Raw genomic sequence first — 21,889 nt, forward strand, 5'->3', positions numbered from 1 at the left:
ATGTTATTATCCATAACCAAAAAATAAATTTTTCTAATAATATAATACATTATTACATTGCTTGATAAAATATTTACATGACTCAGTCAATGGGGGGTACGTGCCCCTGCCCTCCCACTAAATACACCACTGGTTAGAACTACCAGATATTTCCTTAAAATTTACTTTAGAACATTCTTATTATTTTATAAATGTTAATTAATTTTTTAAATAATTATTTTATAAGTTTATAGTATACAATTATGTAGTTATAAATGTTTCAGATCATTTACCTCGAAGTCGGAGCTGTACATTATAAGAAAAAAATTGTTGTCATTTTGTTGTAATTTTAATTAAGTTTTGAGCTCTGCGTCTATAATTTGCCACAATCAGAGCACCGACACTGATACTATTTAATATACGGTTGATATACGAGCACATTAGGAATAAAAATATTCTATAACAATTCAATAGAAAATTAATAAAAAAAATTACAATATGATGTTTTCAACAAATTATATGTTTATTTGTACACAAATCAAATCATGCTTAAGTAAAACATTCAAATAATTTTGTAATACAAAAATAAATAAAACAATGCATTTTATATTTACGTTTATATATAAAAAAAGTTTAAGTCTCTAAAATTTTATGTTGTATATTATATTATACATTACATATAATATATATATATTAATGTTTAATAAATACAATGAATCAATACACAGATTTAACAAAGGTGCTTAAGCCACATTTTTTTATCAATAATGTATATAAATAATGAAAATTTAAAAAAGACCTTAACTTTTTACATATTTGATGAAAAGTTTTAAATTTTCGTCAAAAGGAATGTGTATAATAATCGACTATTGCTTCATTTTCTGTAATAATTGACGACACTATTATATTTATGCTACTTGAGCTCTACTTTATCTTTATATATATATATATATATATATTATATTAATGATAAATAAAATCTAGAAATAAATAACATGTCGTCCAAGTATCTATATTTAACTATATTTCAATAAATAATGTCCTAACAAATAAAATACAAAATAAATAGTTTAATGATGGTAACTAAATTTAATAATAATAAAAAACATACATTATATAAATATATTAATTAAATCACATAATTTTGTTCGTTTGTTAAACGAAACTAGCAAAATTCATATTTTTTTATTATAATTCTGTGATAATAAAAAAAAGATGACCGCGAGGTTTTTTCAATCGAAATTATATGAAATCACATTAAAATAAAAAGAAAAGAAAAATATAATCCAGTCTGTTAAAATTGTACCTATAAAATTTTATTCACCCTGTTGAAAAAATACTTTATTATTACATATCTATCGTTAATTTAATATTGATTTATGCAGGGCATCGTCTAAAAAATTTCTATTAACTATGTGGGAATATTTTTTATAACAGTTATAGCAAAAATAATGAGTAAGTTTTTATTTACTTTAGAGACACAAAAAAATAGTTAATTTTTTTGATAAACTGAATTTTCTGTAATTTTAAAATAGAATTTTTCAAAACTGATTGCAGTAGTCAAACGAAAATTTAAATATAAATATATATTATTGAAATACTTAAAATATTTACTGTGGCCAATAAATGAAATTGAATGTTGTAGCCAAAAAAATATAAGAAACCTTACTTTACACGCATTATAAACTCCAAATACGAAGACACCTTCCTTAAAATAACGTGTGGCTTAAGCATATCAATAGGTATTAATTAAATTTATATATATATATATAGATTTATATGAGTATAAATGCTGATTAGTAATTAATCCATGAAAAATAAAATCAATTCAATTAATGCAAATAAAAAATAGTAAGTACAATAACAAGTGCCCCACTAATTTAATAATTAATAGTTAAACATGGAACATTTCTATGAATAAAAATTGGTATTTGGATTGGAGAATTGTTTTTATACATATTTTTTTTAAGAAATGTTAATCAATTTTACATTTATATAAGATGGATGTGCTATTTCTATCATATGACAAAAACATAAAAAAAAAATGGAACTTCACCTAATCTCCGGAATGTGGACCATTTGACAGGTAGCTCTTAAAAATAGATCCGACTAATTTTACATTATTGTCTGGAATATTTTAGCACCATTATACAAATACACTTTAGAACAGTGTAGTCTAACGCATATTTTTCTTTTAAATGGCCAATGCTTACTTAAGTTAAAATATAATCGTAAAAATTAAAATATTTTAAAAAGTTTACATTGTAAAAAGTATCAAATGATATATATAAACGCGTAAAATGCGCATAGTTATTATTTCTATGAAAACGAATTAGTATTGAAAAAAAAAAGTTGCAATAATAATTCCGAAGAAATATTGGTGAAATGGCGTTGCAGTTTTTTAAATGGCCATAGGTAGCGGCTTCAGATGCGCTATGGAACTCATTCTTCTCACTTGTCGAACGGGACCCTTACCCACACCAGTAAGGTTTCGTTCTATGTCTTCTAAACTTTTGCCCTGAGTTTCTGGCACGCAAAAAATTATGAACACTAATCCGGTTAGACAAATACCGCCAAAAAGCCAAAATGCGCCGTCTGCCCCTAACACCCTGAGTAAGTCCGAGAAAGTTTTGGTTACTAAGAATGTACATGCCCAATTGAACGCCGTTGCTAAAGATGCAGCGGTTCCTCTGATTTTAGCTGTAAAAACATTAAACATTCATTAAATTTAAAATTGCTTATATGTTTTTATCAGTATCGCTTCGCGCGCGCGTCTCTCTACTTACCGGGCAAAATTTCTCCCATCATCAACCACGGGATTGGACCAAAGCCAATTGCAAAACCGACAATGAAAAATACGAAGCTGACCAATGGCAACCATCCGAATTCTGTGACGTCGTAACCGTTCTTCTTGTAGTTGAAGAACGTGCCTAATGTTATCAGAGTGACGGCCATAGTTGCGCTTGAAGCGTACAACAATATTTTCCTTCCAAGTTTGTCAATGAGAGCCGTCGCAATGAATGTCGCGATAAAATTGACTATTCCAACAATGATGGTGCACAAATTTTCGTCAATACTGCTACCCGCTTCCTAAAATACAAAAATATTTCAACAAAATTAAATACTATACAAACGGTTTTCAATAGTAATGATATTTACCTTAAAAATTTTTACAGTATAAAATATGACTGCGTTGATACCGCTAAATTGTTGGAATAACATAAGACCCATAGATATAAGAAGAGGTTTCGAGTACATTTTAGAAAACAGGCTTAAATATCCTGGCATCTCTTCGTTTTTCCCCATTGTATTTGCCTTCTCAATTTCACTGAATTCTTGTGATACGTCAGCATTTTTACCTCTTAACCATTGCAACGCTCTTTTTGCTTTTTTTCCTTTGTCTAAAGATATGAAAAAAAAAAATTATGAGTCAAACGAATCAATTGATATTAGTGGAGGTTTAAAATATGTGGTCTTACTTCTGCTAATGAACCATTGAGGAGTTTCGGGGATGAGGAACATACAAATTACGAACGGTACGGGAATACAAGCCCCGAGGATTGCCAACATCTGCCAGTTTAAGTATTTACCAGCAATGAAACACAAAAGGATTCCACTGTTTCCTAAAGTGGTTGGCAAAAGACCCAAAGTACCTCTAACTTGAGGCTGAACGGTCTCACCCAAGTATACGGGAAGACCGAGTGAAGCGATTCCTACGCAGAATCCAGCAATAGCTCTACCTGCCATCACCATATGTACATTAACTGCAAAGGCTATTAAAAGAAACGCTGCAAACAAAAAGAAAAATAACAATATCAATATAGGTAATCAATAATCAAAGTTATCGATTATATCAATCAAACATTGACACGGTTTAATGATCATTTAATAACAGATACTCAAAGATTTGGAGAAAAAATGCAATTCTATAAGTAGGTTAACACTACAAGTGGCTAGACCTAGACCTGAATTCTAAAACTTCCTGATTACGAAACGTATGGTGAGAATTTTTTATCTTTTTTTTTTATTTTTATCTAACTTAAAGTTGTTGAAATAAATTAATTTACTTACAAACAATAAAAGGAATTCCAGTGGCGAGAATGGTAGTTTTTCTACCAATCGATTCTATAAGGGGACCACCAGCCATACCCCCTATGAGCGCTGCTAGTGGCATAAGACTGCCAATCCAAGAACCCTACGAACAAGAAAAAAAACATTCATTCATTAGTATATTACAAGCATATGTTAATATGTATGAATTAATATGATAACAACCCTCTGAGGTATTACTTACTTCTTCTTCGCTGACAGTGATAGGACTTCCCGGGGAATTCATTGAGGGTAAAGCTGGTGACGTATAAGCGGACGCGAATCCAACTACCATTGAGCATAATGATACTGTAAGCGAAGCGAGAATCTGTGAAAACAAATATATTTATTCATTAGTAAGAGAAATGTTTGGTTCTAACATTAAAAAAAAAAAAAAAAAAAAATTAGAAACTCAATAAATATTCTAAGAATATCCAACGAATATAAGTATTTACTGGGAAAGTAATCAGTAATCAACCGAGTGGATATTATAAACTGACCGGACGATTTTTTTGGTTCAAAAAAAAAAAAAAAAGCATAATAAAACATAATCCGCGTTAACAGATTGATTTAAAAATGCATTAGAAGACGTCACTAAGGTGAAAATTAAATTGCTCAAACAAACATACGCAGGTAATAAAGTGAAAAGGCCTTGAGTTTGATTTTTCGTTGGGTTATTCGAAAATGTCTTTATTAACAGCTAAACGATTACCTACGAGGTAATACTTCGAATCACTTAACGAGTAAAAAGATTATGGAAAATTGTTTCGAATAGAATATTTTGCTATTCGTTTGATATCGTTAAGTAGGTTACAGGAAGAAAATGATTTATATTCTATCGAGTGCACAATGATAGACAGAAGAGATGTATCATTAATTTATTGTTATTGAATTTCGACATAATAACGAATGTCGGACTCGTTCAAGTACGAAAGCTCAATAATACAAGTGTACGGCCAATACGCACGGCGGTTGAATTGTTAAAAAATCCGGAGCTCGCTGAACGCGTTTTGGACACAAGGTTGCGATGCACGCGAAAACACGAGAGTAAAGTCCATTTCCCCATGTAAACATGATTCGAATTTAATTTGTCCGCAAATCGAATGTCGACCCGAGACATATAACGCGCGGTATTGGCTCTAAAACCCGCACCTCGGACAATTCATATGACCCCTTCAATGTTAGAATCGATTGCCAAACACAGTAATTCAATACCACTCCATGCGATTGTTGTGACTCGTTTGATTGGCGGCCCACCGAATAATGTGGTGGTCGTGCCACTGGGCTCTCTTCGACGGCCACGACAACAACAAAAAGCGTTTTGGAATCACGACGCGGAAAAAACGAGAGTCATATAATTTCGATTCTCCGTCGATTACAATCGTTGTGTAAATGTGCACAGACGGCTGGCCATCAACGATGGCGAGTGTTAGCTGCAAACACGTGAGTACGCTGGTCGTTGGCGGAAACGTCTCGACAACCGGAGTTAACCTTACAGTACAATGGGCCATAAGCTCTCAGGACACAGTCGCCTCGGGCAGTCAACAAAAAAGAACGACCGGAATCGGGCCGAAGACTATACCGCGCGACCTTGCCCGCCATTGGGTCGAACCCTCCGAGAGATCGTGATCAACACACAGATCCGGACCTGGCGACAATAGGCGTCAAACACGAACGGCTTTAAGCGCGTTCTACGTCATTCATCTGTGCGTCTGGCCGACCTCGAGATCAAAAGAATTTTCGCTCATAAAATACACACACACACAAACTGTATCTACAATTTGGTGTGCGACGCAAAAGCGTTTTAAAAAATAATTATAATATTTATTAATGACAATGTTCAAACTGTATGCTAAATAATAAAATATAAAAATAACCATTTACCGTACATACCTAGTTAATTAGCATTGTCACGGGATATTACCGAACACATAAAGTAAACGTATGTGCTTTATTCATTTTTTTTCGCTACGAGAACAATGATCTTATGGTTAATCAAGTATTTTTAGTCATAAAATGAATTACGTCGCTTTTGTCTGAGCATTTTCAAAATTACATTTGACGCTATAAACTTATAAATATTCATGTGCCGCTTAAAAATAGCATTTGTATTAATCGAATCTACCTAAATCACCGACATCTGCAAATAGACTTTCTACATTGCGACAGATTTTTATCGACAAGTACGTCATTGACTCGAACCAAATATACTTTTCTTAAAATATGAACCTCCGTACAGACACACACATATCAATAATATGGTTTTCACTGTAACAATACACTTAACGGACTTTTGACGCGCTGTTGAAAAAATAATACGATTTTCTAAATCGAACAAAAATTCCTCGAATGGCAATACTCAAACAATAATAATCAATTTGGCAAACGACTAATTCGTTTAAAAGTGTTACAAGATATAAACAGAAGAGATAATACCGTTGATAAACAAGACGCATACGAAGCATAATTCTGGAGATTATATTTCACGCTCTCCGTTAAAACATTAAATTTCACAGATTTGTTTAAAAAATCATATAAACGGGCAAGTACAGAGTACTTTTTTTTTGGTTTTCAAACGGAAATACACTCAAATGTAATGATCAGACTACAAACGGTCCTTAAGGAATTCGCGCGAAAGATAATAATGTCAAGGAAATCCTTGTAGGCAGAATACAGTAATTTTATACTTTTTAAAATTAGTTTTGAGCTCTGAAGCATCGTGTCTATGCATATATATATATATGATATGTTCGATTGTCACGACGCTAATTAATCGAAACAAACGATAACTGATAATTCTATTGTGGTTGTTTGGAGTAGATACCGATCTCGGAAGAAGAATAAACTATGTGTTTTTTTTTATTTTACAAAGAAACGGCTACAATATTCAAATGGGACGCACTTGCTTTTGGCCGAGTTTGCTAGAAATACGGTCACCGGGGGACAACCTCACGATGTCACATCAGCAAATACAATAATGTATTTCAACAGCTGTAGACATGGATCGAGTTCGGTCGGTTGACTTACAGGCGTTTCGTCAGTCGTTGCGAATAAAAGACACAGATCAGTGGGTACAACGAAGTGTACGCCCGGCCGGATCATAGAACATTGTGAACGACCGTTGCTGTTTCATGGGCTTCGAAATCTTTTAGTGGCATACTAATGAAACACAGTGCGTATGACATTATCATTAAGGAGAATACGACTCGTGAAAACATGTTAACCATTTGTTATCGCATAAATCATTTTGCGACCATAAAAACCAGTACGATACGAAATGTTTATCCGAATTATTTTAGCCACTTGAATATTTTTACTTCAAGTACAAATGTCCAAACGGATACGTAGCGGCCTAATGATATTTTGAGGTCGCGCCGGTTAAATGCTGCTCATTAAAAAAGCACAGTCTACGGTGTGACAATATATTATGAGCCGGTGCTTATTGTTTATTATGCCATACAAGGATATTAAATATTCGAAACGACCGAGTATTGTGTACGCAAGTCACGCGCGCAAAACGTTTGAATGTTATTTAAGAAAATAATTTTTTCCAAAAAACAGCAAAGCCCAATGTGCACTGGACGAGCAAACGCTAGTGACACCGGTGGACCAGATTTAGCGTGCAAAACGCCTTTTATATAATGAATATTGTACACTCGCGAAAATGATAATGTGCGTTAAGTGCGTCTACAGTAACAAAAAACGTAAACGGTAGAAGCTCGCACACAATTCCACGTTCACGTGGGCCCCTTAATGCTCTATAGACACGCAACCAGCGCATACATGATTATCGCAGCCGCCCGCGGTATCCATGGGAACGGCGGAGAGGATTTCGGACGCAATGGGTTTCATACACTTTACTCTCCACAGCCGATCTGCGGGATATGCCTTTTTTGCGTTACACATTTACTTAAAGTGTCGAGTGTTGCCTCAATTTCACATGTACATTTAAGTGTATACATTCGTTTAAGTATACTCGATTTCGGTAAATTCGAACTTGTCCTGTTTATCTTCCGGATCATCATTAGATCCCGGTCCATTTGTTCGTCACGATACCATCCCGACCCAGTAAAAAAACAAATGGATTCCTACACGCAACCCACAAAAGGTAGAAAGATAATAGAGAGACCAACACAGACTGCTATCAAATAACATAAGAGATGGTAGACCATGGAATTCATAACGACTTACGCGAGTTAAAAGATAGGCTTAATAAACATAAAAATTGTGAAAAATGTCATCAAAATAGCTTGTTGTTTGAATAAATTAACCGCGATGAAATCAACAACATTATTGGTCGTCTTCCTCGACCGCGATTACACAATTGTTGTTATAAATGATCCTTGTACTAAAATTATTATACTGCGTACATCAATACAGTTGTGTTGAGATGCATTTAATTTATACTAATTATAATCTCTGTGGTGTAGGTATTGTTTTGTTGTTCGGCATAAGCTTCGGGCCGACTGAAGGGATGAGACTGAGGAATTTGAAAAATCCGGTGGTAGGAAGTCGGTAATTAGAATATATTGTGCGCTGGTGGTTTGTCAGTGAAACTATGAAATGTTAAACGGGAAGGATTCGATCAAACAACGCAGTCGGCCAATAAATTAATAATAATGTATCCGAATTGCCTATACGAAACGCCGTCACTCTATTACCCGTAATTAGATAGAATTAATTGTTAGCCAAGATGACGACCATCACGGTTTTCTAACATCTGTAACTGGACGGTAATGACATTAGAAGAGTGTCTTTGGTACTCAAGAAATATAACTTTAACAGCGGAAGAATCCATAATTTTATCATAGTGTAAAATAAAATAAATAAATAATAATAATAATGATTTAGTATCAGTCTACTGTAAATTGGAGTTATGAAATTAGTTATGATAATAAAAGTTTACCATGAGTAATTCTGAACGATTTTCCGGAAACCCTGAAAAATAAACTCCATGGGCCGTTTGTCATAGAATTATTTTTTTATTTCGACACTAATATACCACAGTGTTAGCATTTGAGATTTATGGGAAAAGTAGTTGACTTTTAGAGCGTGTCGATTAATATCAAAGTATTATCGATGGAGAAGGACATACATTCGAGAAGTACACTGTTCGCATGACATCAAAAAATGTTTCTTCACAAGTACTCATTGATAAAACATTCAATACAATTTCCGAGGAGCGTTTGTGTACATTTCCGTTATCTCCGAGTCTATTTGTAGAACAAAAAATCAATAATAATAAAAATCAAGGCCTGAGATTTCAAGTTTTCTCGGCATTTTGTTTAAATGATTTAAATCTCGTTGAAATAACAAAAACATCTTATAATTTCATAATTGTTACTCGTTGAAAATAGTAACGTGTTCAGATTGAATCCGACTACACAATTAATTCGCTTTAACAAGGATTCACATTTGTTGAAATGCGGGCCGAATTATGACCATGTAATATCGTACGAAAATATCATGTGTAAATTATAGTAAGCATGCGGTAAACACGTTTATGGAGACTTTTTTTCGGTAAATTAGGAACTAATTAAAATCATTTTTCTAATAGTGTTCACGCACATCAAATTAATAGACGAGAAAATTAGCGAATAACCGCGCCTAAGAAGCCTAAATTTAGAGCAGCAAAGCTAAAAACTCATTTGCATTACTATGTGATATTCGTTCGGGTTGGTATCAAACAAAAGGATGACACAAAATCTTTAGTAATATACACGACGACCATGTAGAATTTCAATTTATATTTAGACTAGAAAATGTTAAATTTAAATTTTACAGGACAAAAGTAAAACTGATCGGTCGACGTTCCCACAGATAACCCCCCCCCCCCAAAACACAATCGGTTTACTATACCAGTCTAGAAAACGAGCAAATACCCTTAATTTTAGATTCATCTCCGTGGAATACCTGTTATAATACCGTACACATGTATAATATTCTGCCGTAGGCGATATTCGTGGAGCCTTTTAAAATCGTAACTTAAACAAAAGCAAATTAGACTTTTGTTGTGACATCAAATCAAAACGTCGGCGTAAAGATAATGTGATGAATTGTTTAGTGGCAGGTCGGTTGGTCGTTTTCGTGGACTTTTTGATGGATTCCAAAACATAATTAAACGCATCTTTTAAAATCCCATTTCGACACACGTTACACCACCGCGATTGTATCACACTTCACAAGCCAGTTTAAACAGTACACTATATAACTAATAAATTCGATGCGGGACCTTTTATTACTCGAGTCTCGGATGCTTTAAATTCGACAATAAGCCTCATTGCTAACCAAAGCCGCAGTTACATTATTCAGACTACTGCCGAGAAGCTAACGCTTAAACCTATTACCGGGAACGTAATTGACGATAAAGTTTATAAGAGTTTTTCAGCGAAAAAAAATGATTTTATTTGACACTTAAAATTTGCTCAGGAAACGGCACGAGGTTTATTATTTGACTTTTAAGAATATGCGTGTGACAAAAATAATAAAAATAATAATAGCTAAGACTAAAAGTTTGTCTAAAAAATACTATTCATAGTGCAAAAAACTTTTGCGTTAACGACATAAAAAAGCACGCGAAATAAAAAGTCCAAAAACGTGATCTGTAAAAAATGTTTCAAAAGAGACAATATAAAAAACGTCCGAAAACAAGTAGTCCAAAAAAACTCAATCACAGTTACATTGTCTACACATATACTCGTTTTGCATAACATTATGAATAAACACACACACACACACACTGCAAACTATGACTACTTAACAACTAAGAAGTTTAAAATTTGATTGAATTAAAAAAAATAAAATAAATATTAATCAACATAAATCGTACCTGCGGAGCGTTTACTGCACCGCGGGGTTGGTTCTCCTGTCTGACGACCCTTATGTGTCTGTGAGTATCGGTCCTTAGTAACACCATTGTTTCGATTCTGCGGTGACGGTGACGGTGACGCCGCTGCTGATGTTGGTATGGAGGTTCGGTTAGCGCGCGAGTGATGCGTCGCGACGATGATGAGGATGTTGTGGTGTTGTTCGTCAAAGGTAGATTAGAGGTACGCGAGTGTATGCGTTGCGATCGCGTCCGGTTCTGAAGCACTTGTGTCTGATGCGGCGTGCGTGCACCCGTAGTAATTGTAGTACAGCGGGACGCGGCGGTGCCGTCAACGTCCGCCACCGCCGCCACCGCGAACAGTCGTCTCCTCCGCCGTCACCGCTTTTACGACGACGTGACCTCTGAATGGCCACCACTGACGGATCATCACCATCGTCGCCGACACCACCACCACCGGATCGCAGCTGACATGCCGGTGATACGATGGTTTGATGATTTTACTAGCTATTGACAGCTAAGTAGCTAAAATAAATATTACGCCGCGCTCCGTCCCAGATGACTTCCGGTTTTTCGCAATGATAATAATTCCAATAGTTGTTTTAACTGGTTGTCGCTACCGATCCACTCGCTAAAGTATAAAACACGAATTCAATAAAAAGGCTACAACGGACGGGTTACGCCCATTTTTTTCAAACTAGATTAACGGCCAAGTAGAGCGGTCGAAGTCAAAGCTCAGGACAAACAATACGTCTAAAGTAAATAATGACAAAAAAAAACTCCTCTAGACTCCTACACGATCGCATGAATGCTTTAGCCGTACCACGCCTTTTTTAAAAACTCTGACAGTCATTAATCAAAACTATTAACTTGCTGAGTTATCCGTCGGAATTTCGTCGTTAACTTCTAAATTAGACATTAACAACAAAAAATTCGACTTTACATCGTGATTATGGCTATTAAACAGCCATAATCACGATGTAAAGTCGAAATTTAATTCTCGACATAACCCTGGCTCGTAACATCTTTAAACGGTTATCAGGAGATTTCATTATTGTTCGTCAAATTCTAATGTACGCATAATAAATAAGTTCATTGTTTAAAGGAACGACGTGATCGCAACGATGGGCATAAATAAGAGAACAGCCCATAAGCGTTAACATGGCGGTTACATAATTGAAGCATTAAACGCAGATTATCATAGAGGACAGGCCGTCTGCACGATTTATGATAATTTTTGTCGCGCTTTAATTACGATCTTGATTGTTTTGCGAAAATCGAAGAAATCTTGATCGCGTCGATGAAAATATGATCAATTGCCAATAATGTGCAACGTGTTAATATCGCATGGTCGTTCAGAACACGAAATCGGCAGTCACGATTTTACATGTTTTTCGCAAAAAATCATTCGTTGAATTTTGATGGGACCAAATCGCGTTAAATTTATCCGTTCACTCAGTCGACGATGAAAGGAGTTGTCCGAGATACAGAAAAATGTTTAAATAAAAAATGCCGAATTGAATACCATCCCTCAAACGGCTAAGTGGATGCCATACGACAATGTCACGCTATTGATGGGAGACAGGCATTCTCTCGGTGCAGTAAATAACAATTGTAAAGTTAAAGTGCAAACGTATTAGCGACACCTAAATTGCTACTATTCATAAACGGTTCAAAGGAAAAGAAGAAGAAAAAATATCATTTCAAGGCGAGCAAACGAAATTCCTTGTCGCATATTTACATTATTATTATTATTATTATTATTATTTTCTGTTTACGAGTATTGGCCGACTATAATTGTTATTCATTCTCGTCAACATCTATTTGGACTTTATTTTTAGAAAACGTTTGTTTTACTACCGTATAATTAACGTGACGACGGCCGTGCCTATCGTCGGTAGTGGCCACCGTTTCTAGGCGAATTAATCGGACCCCTTATAAGATGATGTATTTATTTTTATTGTTATATATCATGAAACGTTAAATAATTAAAATGGAATAGCGTTCAACAGTCCCGTCACGTGAGCGAGCGTGGCCATTTACCTAATAAATGGAAATAAATTTATGAGTATATGTGATAGACGGCGTCGGTTTCGGAAATCAAGGTCCGGACGAATTTCTGAAATCCCGAAGGCGAATTAATCGAAATAACGGACGTGTCCGGCGTGGTCATGTACTGCCGACGACATGGGCATTGATCCCAAAAAAATCCGAGTCCTTGGCCATCCCCGAGTGATTCACATTCAAGATGAGTGAGACATTAAGTGTGGCCGTCACCNATTTCTGAAATCCCGAAGGCGAATTAATCGAAATAACGGACGTGTCCGGCGTGGTCATGTACTGCCGACTACATGGGCACTGATCCCAAAAAAATCCGAGTCCTTGGCCATCCCCGAGTGATTCACATTCAAGATGAGTGAGACATTAAGTGTGGCCGTCACCGTTGTGATGATATGTTTGGTTCTCGTAAGAACCAAGCCATAAAATAACGAATGCAAACCAGGAAATCGAAATAAATGATCGTACATGTGCCGCCTCCAAACGTGATCGGGGTACGTTGACATTATTAAAATTAATAATAACCGACTTGTAATTGGCGAGCCGGAAGATGTGGCCGACACGTATTTGGACACCGGGGCAACATGAATATTAAATAAACGGCTACAGTCATTACCGTCAGTATTTACTCCCAAAAGGGCGTTTTTCGTCGTCAAATGTCGCACGTGGTCGAGGTCCGTTGCAATAAGGTCGGCCTACCGCTAGTTTTTTGGTCAATAAGCATTTTTAAACGACGGCGGTCGACTGTTACCGATCCGCGTGCCGTCTTCCGATAGCCGCCCACGCTCTCAACGCAGTTTATTTTGCGTTATTAATTATTACGCGCGTATTGGAATATATTATTTTAATAAATTAATTGTTCAATTACCGGTCGAATAAATTGACGAGTAGGTAGCCATGACCCGAATCGAAAGCACTAGAGACAACAACGTGCCATTGATAATGATATTTGTCCAATTGCGAAGTTTTGATTACGTTTTCTGATCGGAAACTCAAAGAAAACATAATTATAGCGCGGTAATCTCTCTAGTCAAAGGTCGTTGTCGAGTGGATTGCTGCCGGTTGCGCACACGCTATTAACTGAAATTCCATCGAACACCTCAATAATAACTATTTCGATTCTATTAATTGACGATCTCGACGACATTATTATTGTTTCTCGAGCGTAACCCACATTTGTCCTGAGCCTAAGCCGCTAATCTATAATTTATAGAACACCTTACTTGACTTCAACGTTATCATCCACCACTATCCCGGCACAACGGTTGGCTATATGAAAAGTAAATAGTTTTTTATTACTATGGGATAAAATGCACTGCAAGCGAACGCTGTCGGATCAATGACAAAGACGAATTGAGAAAAAAATGAACAAAAATTTAAAAGCTGCACTAAAAGTGAAAGGGCCACGTGCGCTCTAATCGGTATGGCAGGCGCGGTCGGCGGTCGCTGAGGATACACTACGGGGGTCGGTCGACACTGAGGATACGAGGGTTTCACTGGCAGCGCGAAGCTTGGACGCCGACATCGAGCGCAGGCGCTCTCTTACCCCAATCCTAGGTGGTGTCGTCGTCGGCCGGTCTGCCAAGCCGTCTCTACTCCTCCGACTTCTCTCATCCGAAGCTTATATTCTCCGCCGTCCCTCTAAAGTATACTCTTTCGCGTATTAATGTCCACCTTGTCCCGGAACGCATGAATTCCTTCGTCGAGATAAAACAACCGACCGTAATGCACACACTGAGCTGCTATGCGAAGCCAACACGGAGGCGTTGGTTTAGATGGCCGTTGATTCAACCAGGCAAACGATACGATACGATGACCGGATTTTTCCGGTCAAATTTCGCAGAAAAACTAATAAGCCGTTCCACATACGATTGTTTCAAATACTAATATCTCACCCTGCGACATCGCAAAAGGGGTAGACAGTGCAGATGCCTTTTAAGTGCGCAGGGTGAATAACGAAACTTAATAACAATAGAACTCATTGCACAAATCAATAATCAAGGAGGAATGGATGATGTAAAAAGATTGATATCTATTTTTTTTTTTTTTTCTGATATTATACAAAATATGAGTTTTTTTTATTGCACGCAAATGATAGAAAAACTGTAGTTGAATAAAAAATCCGACAAGGCAAAATGTATTCCATGAAGATGTAAAAACCAAACCACATCCTCCGGAACGCATTCTGATAAATGTACAAAATATTTAAATACAACTAATGAATAATCGGTTGCCCGAGGTCAGATGAACAAGTGATCAGCAAGTGGTGACACATAAGACTCGGCATAAATAGGTATTTCCAGAGCGACGAGAAAGGAATCAGATAGGCCCCAGAAAAATGTTTTATTAGGTTAATAACAATTTCTATTTGCGTATACTTCTGATGAACGTTTTTGAATTGGAACGGATAGAAAGATAATATTATTGCGTTGGCCGTGTAAATGTCCCAAGGGCGTTTAATATCCGGCGCAAACTACATAAACGCTAGTGTAGTTTTGTTTGCCTACTGTGTGTAGACAAAGGCGCCGAGTGAGTAAAAACGTTACCATGAAAAATAATAAGATAACATTTATACTTCGCCCACCTTAAAGTAATATAAAAAAAAAAACAGAATAACAGAATGCTCAATGAATACAACAATAGTATTTTTACAAGAAAAACCATTCGTCTCGAGTTGTTCTCCAAAGTAGTAAATACATAAAAATTTTTATACATTTTTTTTACCACTGATTACTAAACGATAGGGAAAAAACAGATATATATTTTTAATACAATGTGATTATTACGGTTCTTAAAAAGTTCGATTGGGTCTCCGCAATCGCACAGGAAAATGATTATTATTTATATAGACTCGATGTATAATAAAAATATATAAATTATTATACAATTGACATACACCTTAAAAGACTAGTAGTAAAGGTGAAAAAATAAAACTGTTTCCTTGACAATTGGAAAAAAAACAATCAACAGTTTTCTCAATTGATAATTTAAGGACTTTGTTTTGTAACGATTAAGTAATTTTGTAATTTAATTTAACCCAGTTAGTAGGAAATAACTAAATAATAAGAATCACTTATTGTATAACTACAGCTCATCGTTTATTAATTTAATCGTAATACACAAAATTATTTAATTTAATAAACGTTGTGACTGAGATAAACGCTAAAAATATAATAATCATAATTGTCAACCAAACAAATTGACCAATTGCCGAAACAATTATACAAAAAAAATTACTAAAATCTAGTAAAAACAAACAAGAAATGAATTTGTGTTAAGAATTGATTTAATTTATTTTTATATTATTTATTATAAATTCATTAGTGGTCATCGATAACACAGATCTATACAAATATTCGACATAACAAATTGAAATCAAATTGCACACACGTGGTAGAAACATACGAGTAGACTAGATAATCATTTAGTCTTAAATCTAAATAGATTTGAATTTTGATTGTGATAAAATATAATAATCTAATGACCCAAATGAATGGATAATAAATAAAACAAGCGTATTTAAAAATTCAAATTAAAACTGTTTAAAGGTTAAGTATCATTATTTAATGATTCAGTTTAAGTAGAACCATTATTAAAGTAACATGTATACAATATACTTATTAACTTATTTAATACAGCCAAAAGTTTTAATATTAAACAAGAATATTTAAGCAAAAGAATTTAAGAAAAATAAACAATAATTGGCTACCACAATTTATTTTCCTATTGATTAAAACAAAATTCTTAATGAGCTTTTATGACCTAAATATATTTTGATAATAATAATTTAACCCCATAGGTATTGTTCCCCGGGGAGAGATGTATCGTTTAATAACTTTCGGGTTAAATCAATTTCACATTGGCCAACCGCTGAGTTAAAAACAAATTTGACATTTTAACTGATCTCATCCGAATAACAGCATCTCACAACTCGATCACTTTTTTTAAGAGTATACGCAGACATAAATTAAACGATTTCTGTTTTTTTTTTATCTGATTAAAACGTGTTGACGTGAAATATAACTCCTAATGTATGTTATGTACAAAAAATACATGGGCGTAGAATGAACATAAATGAGCTTTATCACAGTTACTTTACGGCTTTATTGTTATTGAAACAAACCAATCGGTTGTTAACTTTTACATCATATAAACCCCACGAAATAATTAACGCCTATTCGGCGTGTTTGAAAAGAATTTTATTGTTTTCAAAGCCAAACCAAACCCAACTCCGGGAAACTTCTAGAAGCAAAGAACACGCGATAATATTATTGCCACGTCGTTCCTAATCATTTTATTTATCGCGATACTTACAAAAAAATACTTAAAAAAAACATCAATTATAATTAGTGTTGCGACTTAATGCAATTAATTTTTTCATTAGCCTGTTGAAAAACAATCCTTGGCCGAATGTGACTCTCCTTTGCGACACACACGTGGTGTTTTTAAACATTTTATCAAATTTTATTACTAATAGAAAAGTTGATTACAATAATAAAAAAATTATGAACATTGTTTTTAATGAAATAAAGTACGCTAAATTTTAATCTACAAAAAATACATGTATGAAAATGGGTTTTCAATGGTTTACAGTGAATTTTAAACACTTACTAGCAATGGAATTATTTAAAATTTAGTTTAAATAAAAACTAATTGATGTTAAACACAATAATCGAATCGTTGTTTTCTTTCAGATGTTTTTGAATTTAAAAATAAAATAAACAATTTCATTAAAAAGGTACTACTGGTCTCAAGTACAAACAATTGTGGTAAACATAACAATATTAATTGTTTAAAAATTAATTGACACAAACTATACTCAAAATTCTTATAACGCACGACAAAGACTTGGACAACGCACTACCGCTTGTACAGTACGTACCTCATAATGTATTTATTGTGTTTCCGAAAAGATCAATTGTAAGATCAAGGCCACGGAGATGGGCCCTCCACGCCTGACGAGGCCCTACATCGACGTCGCAACTGTGGCCCTGTGACATTTCCATCGGTTGGCCAATAATAACCATAACTATAATGATATTATTAATTATTATCCACCACCGTCGACCTTTGGCACGAGTTTCCCGTGCAAATGACCTTGTCGCCCGCACGCTCTGTTAGGCATTTTAATAACATTATTGACTACAATTTACATTATCATTCTCTACATGTAAAAACGCTACAACGAAGTCTATTAAACTGTTAATGGAAAACAGATAAAAAATGTTAATTTTTATAATTTAATTGTAAATTTTTAAACAGAACTTGGCTAATTCACGGACTTGTTTTACATGAAAAGCGCCCACAAACAGGCGTCGAGCATAGGCAAACACACCGTCTACTGTGTATGCCAGGGCTGCTATCTTGACCGAGTTCAAGGAAAAGGTGGCAATAGCATATATAATATATTAACTGCCAAACATGAAAACCAATGTCATATAAAAACACCAAAAAATATACATTAGATTCTTCCGGTATCGAAAAAAAAGCCGGAACAAATTTTACTTATTATTTAAGATACTAATTACCTAGAAAATCACTAGAGAACACAACGCGTAGAAATTGTGGTAATTTTATTTACATCATTACAGTATTTTCTATATTTTTTATGAGAAAAATGAATTTGCATAAATTGAAATCTCCTAGATATCGATTTGCAAAGAACACTAATGTTTTTCATTGTTTGTTGATCAAAACGGACTGTGGTAAAACAAAAACAAAAAAATTAACTATGTTATAAAACGCTTAAGACTCTACTAGTAAACATGTCTAAATTTTATTCAAATAATAATATCAAACGCAGCATAAAAAAATTCTTGAGTATGAAAAAATACAGAGTGATTCATTTATCATGATTCGAAAAATAAAAATAAAATTGAGAATCAATTGACATTTTTATAACTAGGCAGAGAAAGTGTACAACACCCGCGTTGCATCTTCTGCCGCCACTATAAAATGTTAATAAGTTCCGAAATACTGGTAATATTTTTAATTTGATCGTTATTTTTTAAATATACTGGTTGTTAATTATGTATGTTGCCATTAGAAAAAATAAAATTTACTTAATTATATGGTAAGCTCATCCCTTATAGGCGTAAGGTATGAATACAAAAATACTTTATGATTGATAAATTGAAAAACATATGTATTTAATAGAAATTAAAAAAAAAATCCTCAATCCTGCTCTTATTTTTTTATAATTAAGCAGTTCATGATAAATGATTCATTTTGTACACCATAACCAGCGTATAAAAATATATTATACGCAAAAAAATGTCTATTTTTAAATTTTAATCGAATAACAACTAGGAATACTAATTATTGGTTCATTGATCAGGTGATTTAAATGAGTACTAAATACACGAGAGTAATTGTTTTAATGAAATACTTTGGTGCTATGTAACTATTCGTAGAAACCCTTAGTCGTTAATTTTCAACCTTTCTCGACCTAATTTAATCACTTTGCCCTTGAAATATTAGCAACAAGATTGCTGATATGTGAGGAAATGTTAAAAAAAACTCATAGTCATTACTAAATACATTTACGCGTTGTTGCGCAAAAATTCCCAACACGTTTTTTGCGTTTTGGGTTTTACCTGTTCCCAATTGGCTTTGGTATCTTCGTTTTCGTCGTCGTCGTTAAATTCATAATCGCCGTACATTGACGGCCAAGCTCTGAGGGACATAGTCCTGTTAAACTGTTGGGTCATTGCGAAGAATTAAAAACCTATTGATAGTAATGACAGCAAAGGTATCACTGACTGTGAGGCTACCGATGTGAAAAAGATACAGTCATAAAGGGTGTATTGATTTCAAATGATCAATAAACGTTCACCGTGTATAATTGATGATAGTCAATTCAGTCAACATTCACCGATTTTAAGAATAACGAGGTCGCAATCACAATAAAGTGTAACATTCTAGCGCGGGTCGAGGGTAAACAACTCAAGTATTGGGGAAGAGGGTTGAACCTAGTTGTGGAAATCTGCATTGTATATTTTAAATAATAGACGTCAAAATGTAGAACGCTTGAGTAGACCGAAGTAGATCAATAATAATCATTTATAGTCAACAGTTAAATAGTTAAATAATTAAACAGTTAACCTCTTGAAAATTTAGTGCATAACAATAAAACACTGATAGAATTGCTTTTCATTATAGGCCGTTTTGACCTAAAAGATAATGCTTGGGTACAAATTGCTGCCGAAAAATATCAATTTGGTATGACTTAACAAGCTACACTTATTTTAGTCACAGATAGCACTCGAATATAGTTTTAGAGTCCCTATCTATTTATTAGTTGGGCTGGTAATTTTCAATGTAAAGTTAATCACAAACGACACATTTGATTACGCCACTAAGAGCAACATTACAGTATTATGTATAATAGCATAAAATAATTAATTACCTGAGGAACATATGTGTTCTGAGAAGTACGGATCTTGGCAGCCGTCTTGAGATCCTGGAATATGTCATCGTCATAATCGTCATCATCGTCGTCGTCACTGCTTAAACGTTTAGCCGACACTTGGTCGATGGCGTGTTTCTTCTTGCGCATATGGTCAATAAAGTTGGGTACGTTAGGTGTAGCCAACAGAAGATTCAGTTCTTTTTGACTATGATGTCCGTTCACATAACCGCCGTTGCCACTACCGGATGACGGTTGGTGGTGACTTTGGCCCCTGAGGAACGCATACTTCTTCTTTTTTACTTTAGCAGCGTGACTGTGGATAAGCGCTGCAGTGGAGCCTACTGTCGTGTCCACCGAGGCGGTGGACGACATGTTAGATGCGAACACCGATTGTTGCGGCTTGCTCCTGTGGTGTACGCTGTGGATTCGAGCCCCTTCACCGTACAGTTCGGTGACTTGGTCTTCGGTGATAGGCATATCCTGCGAAACAATAAGACGATTAGTAAGCTTACTCAATAAGAGCGGCACACGGTTGTTTCGTGTAATCATCGGCACAGCTTTTTTGAGTAAACATACGTTTAGCGGATAAAATATGCATTGTTTTATAACTTATTCGCTTACTATATTGCAGCGAACGGTACTCGCGTTCAGCCATTTTCTTGCAATAGATTCGGCTGAAAACTACCGAAGAATAATAATAGTGCCCCCGATGTCATTTTCGCGTTACTGTTATAATGAAACACCATTATGGCTTATGCCATTAATGTCATCGATTTAAAACGTAACTAAAACTCGACTCACGCCGGGTCACAGTCGGTAAGGTTTAATTACTTGTCTGATTAGCGTACAAGACAATAAATCTAATAACTCGACAATTACTTTTATGAGAATAAACTTAGAATTGGAAACCGTCGTGATGACAAAAAATAACATTAATGAGAGGCCGGCTGGTAAAACGTTAGTGAGTCAAAATAATGCGCTGAACATTTTAAAAAGCATAAATTTATTTTTTACTTTTGGCTGGTTTTACAGAATTTAAATACCCAGTTTATTATAAGCGTTTAGGAATTCAGCCAAAGTGATCAAGTACAATGTACTTGATGTTAATATTAATATTCAATATTATTGAACAAGTTACATTGGATATTATCTGCGAAGGCGGCGTATTCAACGAACTTCCTATCAAATCGAATGCATCTCATATTAAAAAAAAAAAAAATACAATGTCACATTCGTTAAAACAACGAAAAATGTATACTTAATTATAGAATACACAATAAGTACGTGATTAACGTGACATTGTTGGTCCTGATGAGTAATGATGGTACGCAACGTAGCAAGTAAATAGCTATTTCAAATACACAACTCAAATTTACTGAATGAAATACAACGATTAAATAAATTCAGAGAATGTAAAGGAGACTGATAAAAGCCCATAAAACAATAATGGCTGCAATAAGCATAGCCTTACGCAGAATTATTTACTTCGAACGTTAATTTGACTTGAGTGTATGCTAAAATAATGT

At 34.6% G+C, this 21,889-nt stretch overlaps 1 protein-coding gene across 5 annotated transcripts in view; it reads right to left on the reverse strand.

Annotated features, from left to right (window-relative positions):
• Positions 1-1,566: 1,566 nt before the first annotated feature.
• LOC126895984 (facilitated trehalose transporter Tret1-like) overlaps positions 1,567-21,889 on the reverse strand; it is a 39,288-nt gene continuing 18,965 nt past the window's right edge. For 3 of the 5 annotated variants that reach the window (XM_050668348.1, XM_050668346.1, XM_050668347.1), the window contains 7 exons: positions 20,361-20,843; positions 4,274-4,396; positions 4,051-4,174; positions 3,459-3,767; positions 3,139-3,380; positions 2,766-3,069; positions 1,567-2,679 (listed from right to left, as the gene is read on the reverse strand). In XM_050668348.1, coding sequence (XP_050524305.1) covers positions 2,381-2,679; positions 2,766-3,069; positions 3,139-3,380; positions 3,459-3,767; positions 4,051-4,174; positions 4,274-4,396; positions 20,361-20,843 — 1,884 coding nt within the window. In that variant the 3' untranslated portion in view covers positions 1,567-2,380. Of the gene's footprint in view, positions 2,680-2,765; positions 3,070-3,138; positions 3,381-3,458; positions 3,768-4,050; positions 4,175-4,273; positions 4,397-10,897; positions 11,543-14,175; positions 14,403-20,360; positions 20,844-21,889 lie in introns of those variants that run through there. The other 2 variants (XM_050668349.1, XM_050668350.1) reach the window with 2 other exon arrangements.

Source organism: Daktulosphaira vitifoliae, unplaced genomic scaffold, assembly GCF_025091365.1.
Source record: "Daktulosphaira vitifoliae isolate Bord-2020 unplaced genomic scaffold, ASM2509136v1 Scaffold_1, whole genome shotgun sequence".
NCBI classification, from domain to species: domain Eukaryota; kingdom Metazoa; phylum Arthropoda; class Insecta; order Hemiptera; family Phylloxeridae; genus Daktulosphaira; species Daktulosphaira vitifoliae.